This window comes from Electrophorus electricus, chromosome 19 (genome assembly GCF_013358815.1).
Source record: "Electrophorus electricus isolate fEleEle1 chromosome 19, fEleEle1.pri, whole genome shotgun sequence".
In the NCBI taxonomy this organism is placed as follows: Eukaryota; Metazoa; Chordata; class Actinopteri; order Gymnotiformes; family Gymnotidae; genus Electrophorus; species Electrophorus electricus.
The window spans coordinates 13,048,636-13,058,269 of record NC_049553.1 but is presented as its reverse complement, the minus strand read 5'-3'; the positions used below and the strand labels follow the sequence as shown (position 1 = coordinate 13,058,269).

The window sequence follows — 9,634 nt, the reverse complement described above, 5'->3', positions numbered from 1 at the left end:
GATGGCGTAACTATACGTCTATCCTCATTCCAGATTAGTGCGTAATAAGACACACAATTGGGATGGTTTTGGTTGTATTCTTGTTCATGTAAAAATAAAATTCCATTCAGACATGGCTGAGTTGGAATATGGAGTCAGTGGACAGAAGGCTCTCACCAAACTCTCTGTACTTTAAAGTGAGATGGCGGAGCAAGTTTACTGGCTGAAATGTACTTTGGTGGATGCCATGAAATTTACCACATTCCCTGAGACGAGGCAGTGGGCTTGAAGAAACCCTTTACCAAAAAAATGCTAATGCAAATAGTAACGAATGCAAAGCTAGCAAGCATATTTTAGCACACTATCCAGCTTCAACACACTTCTGTTCATTATGAATTGGCATTGGTCTTTTGGCTGAGGTCAGTATTCCTGCACTAGCTCCAGCCTGGACCACAATGTTCCAGAGCCACCGCTAAGGCCCTGCACCCTGGCCTCCATCTACAGTCCACGCTGTGGTCATACCGAAGAAAGCACATCAGCCGACAGCTCCTGGAGAGGCTCCTTCTTCTCTCCTCTATCGATCTCCAGGAACCAGGCCTGACGGAGATGTCGTCTGCCTCTCCAGCTTGTTGGAGGCTGGAGCCCTCCACCTCTTTGTACTTTCCGGAGGCATCTCTGGAGAACCTCTCCCTGCAGCGACTCTTAGGCACAGGGTCTGGGCAGTACAGTTACTGATACACTGCCGCTGCTAAGATCCCACCTAGAATGGGCCCCCCCAGTACATCTGGTGTGGAGGTAAAACAAGCTGCATTAGTTAGCTGTGTATCTTTTTGTGTGTCTTTTTTGTCTTTATTTACTTACATGGGAGCAGGGGAAACAAGCAAGTCTTTGATCTGGATTTAAGGACTTCTAAAGAGCTTTTCTTTCAAATAATTTCTGGAAAACTGGAAAGAGTAGGAGTTGTATATTAAAAAACTCCTCCGACAGTTGGAAATGATCCCAGGGATTAACATTACACCTGGCTCAGCTGGGTGAAGGAGGTGGGATGAAATATAAGGAATCATTAAGATATGTGGAAGCTATAGGCCATTAAAGACCATTAAGGAATGTCAGGAGCAAGACTTTGTAGTCAGTATGGAGCTTTATAGACAGCTGTGCAAACTGAATACAACAGTTTCTTTTTCTGGTAAGTATGCATTCTGAACTAGACACAACTTCAAAAGAGACCAATAAGAGGTCAAAAGCCAAAGCCTGAACCAGTGGGTAGAGGACTTAAGCATGTTTGCCTGTTAATCCGTGTGACTTGGTTAAGGCTGTATGAAGTCAAATCGCTTGTATTACTCAGTGGTTACTCAATAATGAGCAAGCGGAGGTTGGTGGGTGTAGGTGGGTCAGGTTTGAGGGCCTGTGTATGTGCTGGCACTCCTGTAGGAGGACAGTGTACCTCTGTCCCGCTTGAGCACATATAAGCCTGATCACTGATACCTTAGTTGGTCTTATTCTTGGCCTCAGATTTAGTATGTGGGTCAGACTTACTGTAGAGCCCAGTTAAAAAAAAAAACAATAAAAGTCTATAACAAAATATTTCAGAACATTATAAATGAGTTGGCTATAATTGACGTTCCAGGATGGAGCCGTGGCAGGGGTTTTCCTACTGTGATCTTCTCGGTGATGCCTGCTGCGTTGGCGTGTCTTACCCAGTGGTGTTCCCAGCTCTAAGTTACGAGTGCAGGTCCAAAGGAGCGGGCTGGGTTCATTCCGGCCCCGGTATACCGTATCTGGAACAGTCGACAACGCCACGATTGAGGGCTGCTTCATGCACATGTAACTGCCATTCCAAAAGGGGACTTTACATACTAAAAGATAACAGGTAAAGTATTTACACTTTACATACTAATAGATAACTAGTAAAGGATTTACACTGTACATACTAATAGATAACTAGTAAAGTATTTACACTTTACATACAAATAGATAGCTAGTAAAGGATTTACACATTACATACTAATAGATAACTAGTAAAGGATTCACACTTTGCATACTAATAGATAACAGGTAAAGTATTTACACTTTACATACTAATAGATAACTAGTAAAGGATGTACACTTTACATACTAATAGATAACTAGTAAAGGATTTACACTTTACATACTAATAGATAACTAGTAAAGGATTTACACTTTACATACTAATAGATAACTAGTAAAGGATTTACACTTTACATACTAATAGATAACAGGTAAAGTATTTACACTTTACATACTAATAGATAACAGGTAAAGTATTTACACTTTACATACTGAAAGATAACAGGTAAAGTGTTTACACTTCACATATTACTAGATAACTAGTAAAGGATTTACACTTTACATACTAATAGATAACAGGTAAAGGATTTACACTTTCCATACTGAAAGATAACAGGTAAAGGATTTACACTTTACATACTAAAAGATAACAGGTAAAGTACATACTAAAATATAACAGGTAAAGTATTTACACTTTACATACTAAGAGATAACTAGTAATGGATTTACACTTTACATACTAAAAGATAACAGGTAAAGTATTTACACTTTACATACTACTAGATAACTAGTAAAGGATTTACACTTCACATACTAATAGATAACAGGTAAAGTATTTGCACTTTACATACTAAGAGATAACTAGTAAAGGATTTACACTTTACATACTAATAGATAACTAGTAAAGTATGTACACTTTACATACTGATATGTATTCTCTATCATGAGGCCAAAACAGATGAGATTACTGTTAATGAAACTATTCCACTATTCATATTATAGCAATTTAAATCCTTGCGATGGTTTAAAAAACATATTCATCGTTGAGTCTGGCATTCAAGAGATCAACAATAACAATAACAATAACAATTTAAAAGGGGATCAAATCCATAATGCGCTTCATTGTTTCAGTACTGTAGTTACAGCTGCATCATTCAAGAACTGGCACCAGGGCAACAGACTTCAGTAAATCCTTTAACTCATTTACGCAACCAAACAAACATCCTAACTGTGTCTCCCAGAAGACCGTGCTAATTACGACCTGGTGTCTGAACTATCCAGCGTAGACAAACACAGGCTTACATTCAAATTCTGGTTTTTGGCTACTTTGAGATGGAATGTGTCGATAAAGAACAGATAAGAAAAGGGAGAAGAAGAGAGAAAAAGACTAAACGGAGAAGAGTGTGTTTGATATCGCAGCATCTCGGCATGGCTCGGGGCAAGTTCACCGGAGGGAGTCTGTTGGCACAGCTGTGCCAGCCGTTCAGGGATTAGAGAGAGCATGTCAGAAACCTCCCAGTGAGATTCACTGGAATTGAACATTTCTGACTAAATAATTTCCTAACCAACCTCTTCCTAACTCAAATGATTCTATTCACTGGCCTTTACTGAAGTTTACTTCCAACCCCCATGTAGCAGACTTATTCAATCCAGGTAATGCTCTTGAGAACTACCTCTAACTTGAGAAGCATGCAAATATAAATATTATTATATAAAATGTTTAGCATGTTAATCTAGGCTTTAGAGGCTATTTCAGCAGTGTGGTGGATCAGCTTGGCTGGCGTGCCCTCCTCTCCAGCCGGGCCTCTATCAGGGCCTCCTTACGCTGCACATTGTAAATTCTCATCTGCAACAAACCATGAAGGGCTCGGTAATTGGCTAATGGGGTGGATCAGGTGTGACAGAGGAGGACAAAAACAGAACAAGGTGGCGTGGGTGCACAAGCCGAGAGCCGGTTCAGCACAGGGTGGCGTGGGTCCGCGTGCCGAGAGCCGGTTCAGCGCAGGGTGGCGTGGGTCCGCGTGCCGAGAGCCGGTTCAGCGCAGGGTGGCGTGGGTCCGCGTGCCGAGAGCCGGTTCAGCGCAGGGTGACGTGGGTCCGCGTGCCGAGAGCCGGTTCAGCGCAGGGTGACGTGGGTCCGCGTGCCGAGAGCCGGTTCAACGCAGGGTGACGTGGGTCCGCGTGCCGAGAGCCGGTTCAACGCAGGGTGACGTGGGTCCGCGTGCCGAGAGCCGGTTCAGCGCAGGGTGGCGTGGGTCCGCGTGCCGAGAGCCGGTTCAGCGCAGGGTGGCGTGGGTTTGCGTGCCAAGAGCCGTTTCAGCGCAGGGTGACGTGGGTCCGCGTGCCAAGAGCCGGTTCAGCGCAGGGTGACGTGGGTCCGTGTGCCAAGAGCCGGTTCAGCGCAGGGTGACGTGGGTCCGCGTGCCGAGAGCCGGTTCAGTGCAGGGTGACGTGGGTCCACATGCCTAGAGCCAGTTCAGCGCAGGGTGGCGTGGGTCCACGTGCCGACAGCCGGTTCAGCGCAGGGTGACGTGGGTCCGCATGCCTAGAGCCAGTTCAGCGCAGGGTGACGTGGGTCCGCGTGCCGAGAGCTACACTTTAGAGGCGCTTCTGCTGACTCACCGCAAACAGATGGCCGATTACCACGGCAAGGCCGATAGCGAGGCTGGCTGACCCTGTGAGGTCGGCACGCTTGGCATTACATGTGGCCGTTACGGTGAAGAGCAGCTCAAACGTGATCAGGAGCTCCACGAGCAGTGCGTGACCCACCGAGATGTCCAGGTTTACGTGCAGACAGCGAACGGGTCGGCTTCTGCACAAAATACGTTTAATACGCACTGAATCAGCTCAGTAATAAAGCTCTATAAGAGAACATAGAGGGTGAAATGAACTGTGGGGTTTATTTCAACACTGTGTAAAGGATGAAACACGCTCAACAAAATACAATACTGAATATGACCATATAACCTGCATCCAGCAGGTCAATGAGCAGGTTTCCCAGGCCTGGTACCGGCGTAAGCCTACATTGTCTGGTTTACGTGTGCGTTAAAATGGCCATGCTGAAGGTGTAGCTCACTCTGTGCAGTTCAGCTGTACTCCAGGATCATGAATGAGAAATTTTGACTTAAACCTTGACCAATAGTTAAGACATAGCCCTAAGTTATTTAAAAAAACCCTGTATTTCTTTATGCGTATCCTTCAACTCTATTAAAAGGGCGTTACATTGGTGACGCCCAGGTTGCCCCTAACAGCGCTGGGCGTGAGCAGGTAGAGAAGACCCGCGGCGGCGATGGCTCCCAGGCACTGTGCCGTCACGTAGAACAGGGCCTTGGCGAGGCTGAGCTTGCCCACCGGGTTGATGTGGCAGCTGCTGAAGGGCAGGAAGCACTGCACCACGGTGGCGACGCCCAGGCTGAAGCACAGCGAGACGAGCACCAGGTCGGCGGGTGACGGCTTCTCCGTGCCCGACGCCCAGTCCACGGTAGAGCCCAGGCCCAGCAAGACACAGATGAGGGTGGCTAGGAACTCGCCGGAGACGGCGCGCCTAAACGACTTCGTCCAAATGCCCTTAAACGCCACCGAAGCTCGCTCACGGCTGCACCACGGGAGGCACTTTCAGAACGGCATCGAATCACATTTCAGTCCACATTCGCCTCTTCACACTGTGTAGAAGTGGATCTGTCACTAGGAGCTCACTCATTTCTACAGCCTTGTCTGTGGTCTGCGGCCTTCTCATCTCCACATCCCCAGACTTAGACAGTGTACAGAACAAGTATTGAATTAACACTTGCAGTGTATACACAAGACCATGTAATGACACTCTAAAGGTTACTTCAACAAGGCAGGTGTTAATTCAACACGGTGGGGCGTGGGGGGATCACTGTCCTCTGTTTCTCTACGTGTCAGTATAACCCTGTACTTTCTTTTCATGTCAGTCTCATGGTTTTCTTATCTTTAGCAAATCAATTAAAATTGTGTACCTAAATATCCCGGGCTAGTCTTTACACAGTCTTCTGAGCCAGTACAATAGTTACTGCTTTAATCCCATGTAGCTGTCAAACTGATCAAGTGTGTGAAATGTACAGTGATAAAACGCTGTCCTTTTGGATATCTTTAGTAGACTCAGCAAACAAACTTTTTTTTCTCAATAGGGTGGGGGTTACACTAAGTAAATGCGCTAGGCAAATTAAAACATTTTGTTAGTTTTATTGTACTTGTAGTCCTGATATTTGATATTCTAATGTTAGAGAAGCCTCGAAAACAACCTTAGTGTTTACTTAAAGTTACTTTGTCACTTCAGTGACTCCCCGCACAGTCAGTACATTTGGCAAGGTCTGCATGTCAAATGAATCACACAGAACAGACGTCACGCCTTGCGCCCAGGCCATCGTAACGCAGTGATGTTTGACATCAGCACACTCTCACTCGTCTGATTAGCTCAGCGAAATTATACTCCACGTCTATATTCATCAACGCAAAACAATAATGTGTTGCTTTGACTTACGGCTGAGGAGCAGGACAGAAGGTGAGCGCCGACGCGATAGGGAGGAACACGGTGGACAAGCAGGAGCGACTCATTCTGCGCCTCGGTGTGCGCGTGGAGATGTATCGCGGTGGCAACGGGGCATCATCCCTCGAGGGTTTGGGAGAAGGCACGTTCAGGAGGAGGAGATCAAAGGCACAACGCCCACGGGCTCACCTGCACCAGACTCGTGGGGAATGACTTAGAGCCTGCAGGTTTGGCAGACATTAGCCATGTCCTACAGAGAGTGGAACAGGCGGAGCAAAACGCTTATCTCCCACACAGGTGCATGTGAGGTCCTTTCCTTCTGCCGCTCAACATCGCCCCGTAGGTTGAATGTCGGGAGCCTCCACTAATGAGGAGATGTTACAGCACTCCGCATACTTACATCTTTTTACGAGGGCATCTAATTTCTATAATGAGGGCATTTCCGCTCTTAAAAGGTCTCATTTCAGTCCTACTTTGATTTTTAAAAAATGTAAATAACAGGTGAAATGGCTCCTTTTATCTGTCAGACATTCAACCTTAATTCGACTCTTGGCAAGGACACCAGGCGCCGATAACAGAAACAGTTGTAAGGGTTAGTTTACCTGGACAATTTAGAATTCTGTGGTCATATTTTGTTAAATTTGAAACAAACCGACAGCAACAATACCGTTATCTAAAAACTAACATTGGAAAGGCCCCAAACAACAGGACAACAGATCAGGCTGACTTCAGCTTTTGTGATGTGGTCATATTAATTATCTAAAACAGTACTGACTTTTTAAAAAGTATATATTTTAATGTGTATACCAAATATAATATATAATATATTTAAACATGCATGCACATATATACAGTATATAAGCAGTGGCTTCGGAGCCACCTGTGGTCAGAAAACAGCAGAAACTAAGAAAGGAAGTATAAAACAATGATATATTATTTCAGCACTTCTGCTATCTCCTCGAGTTCCTGTCAGCGCCACGTGTTTGTCCTGCGTGATTAAACGGGTGTTTTGAATCAGCGTTGGCTTTTCTGCTGAGATTTAACCTTGCAGGCACGGCTGAGCACTTGCTTGTCAGCATACACAACCTTTTCACCGCATTTGTTCATATCTTTTCTCTCTGAATCGCCATATGAGAATCCGGAGTGGCAGAAAGTGCTCACGAATAAAATCGGATTTCCTGTAGAACACTATAGCGCCCCCCTCTGGTGATCAATGCAAGAATATTATTTCGCCAGTTCTCTCATGACAAATCCGTATACCTAAACGTTTCTAACACTTAATTCTAATCATAGAGGTGTTCCAGCTCGATGTTCTACATTTATTATACAGTACGTAAAGCATATAAGGATACTGGGTTGTAGACAAGAGTGTTAAAGTTTGTGATATATGTGGTGATGTCAATTGTATAAATGTTTTGTAAACTGTTGTCCAAGCTACACAAAAAAATTTCCCTTGGGGTGCAATAAAGTATAATGTAAAGTATGAAGTAATAAAGTTTGAAGTAATTTGAGACAACGACTAGATGGTAAAATGACTGAAGATTTTATTTCTGATTTCTGTTTTTTATCTTCAGTTGCATATGTGCCACTACATCATCAGTTCCCACCCCAGACAGCCTTTAGGGTATATCTGATTCTGGACATGAGGACCACAGAGGTGTCCAGGCCAGCTGAGCCTGTCTCCATGACAGTGGACATCAGCATGAGAACCACACACATGTCCAGGCCAGCTGAGCCTGTCTCCATGACAGTGGACATCAGCATGAGAACCACACACATGTCCAGGCCAGCTAAGCCTGTCTCCATGACAGTGGACATCAGCATGAGAACCACACACATGTCCAGGCCAGCTAAGCCTGTCTCCATGACAGTGGACATCAGCATGAGAACCACACACATGTCCAGGCCAGCTAAGCCTGTCTCCATGACAGTGGACATCAGCATGAGAACCACACACATGTCCAGGCCAGCTAAGCCTGTCTCCATGACAGTGGACACCAGCATCAATCAGATGTAGCCAAAACATCCAAAGTGTCACAATCAACTGTTTAGTGCATTGTTAGGTAGCAGGAGCGCACTGGTGAGCTGGTACTGCTACCAAACGTCCTGGTAAACGTAAAGATAACAGTAGTGTATGACCAAAAATATATTCAGACACAAGGACTGAACTACTGAACAGATCGAGAGGTCAACACAGATGTATCAGTCAGACAGAAACAGAAGGCAGACTGTCATGATCTACAGTTACTGGGGGTAACGTCGAGACCTAAACCGCAGGTAAGCTTCCGGAACCGGACGGATGGGCTAGGGTCTGGTAAAAATGCCTGAACCAGGGTGCCGGGTTTTTGAAACAAACTCTTACGGTCAGACAAGATGAGCAGACGTCCGCTATGGCAAAAGTGTGGAGAGGGTGAAATCAGAGGTGCACTGATGGGTCGTGATGCGCACTGAAGCACGGTGAGCATAGCGAGAGATCGCGCCGATCGCGCCGAGCCCACCACCCAACGGGCAATGCGTGACTCGTCCTCCTGCAGCAGGGCTCTGGTCCAAAATGAAGAGGAAGATGCTGCCCGCCAGCTTTTAATCCCCGGCAGCCTGCGCTCAAGTACAGCAGCATTTGATCAAAACAAAAGTCAACTCATCATCCTGGGAATGTAATCAAATAAACGATTCCACATAACATATTAAGGGAAGCAGGTTTACATGTGTATAAACATTAAATTACAAAAGATTAACAAGATTTTTCTTTTTCTCAGTATAATAAAGACATACATTCAAATGTAAGCAAATACTTCAACCACTAATGGAAAACACGCTACTATTCTGTGCAACTTGAAAATGAACAAATTCTGAGACTGTAATATTACATTATAACTATGACATACTTTTCTCAGGGCTCTCAGTATCACTGTGCACATATAAAGCAATGCTTAAATCCCACAGGTTAATACTGAGGCTAACTATTAAATCCCACAGGTTAATACTGAGGCTAACTATTAAATCCCACAGGTTAATACTGAGGCTAACTATTAAATCCCACAGGTTAATACTGAGGCTAACTATTAAATCCCACAGGTTAATACTGAGGCTAACTATTAAATCCCACAGGTTAATACTGAGGTTAACCATTAAGTCCCACAGGTTAATACTGAGGTTAACCATTAAGTCCCATAGTGTAAAAGAAGGGGACCACCTATTAAAAGGGCTATGACTCTTATATAGGTCACTAAATACTGTCAAATTAAAGCATTTTGACCTCATATATATATCTATATAATATGTTGTATGTTGTACAAAGTCAAAACAGCAGACATTGCTGCCCAATTACTTATGAAC

The 9,634-nt window shown here is 44.7% G+C and overlaps 1 protein-coding gene across 1 annotated transcript; it reads right to left on the bottom strand.

Moving 5' to 3' along the window:
- Positions 1-495: 495 nt before the first annotated feature.
- aqp4 (aquaporin 4) lies at positions 496-6,366 on the bottom strand. The gene is given in 7 exon segments (XM_035519998.1): positions 496-569; positions 572-754; positions 757-763; positions 1,677-1,757; positions 4,411-4,580; positions 5,010-5,383; positions 6,293-6,366. Coding segments are annotated over 7 exon segments (963 nt in total).
- Between the last annotated feature and the right edge of the window lie 3,268 nt (positions 6,367-9,634).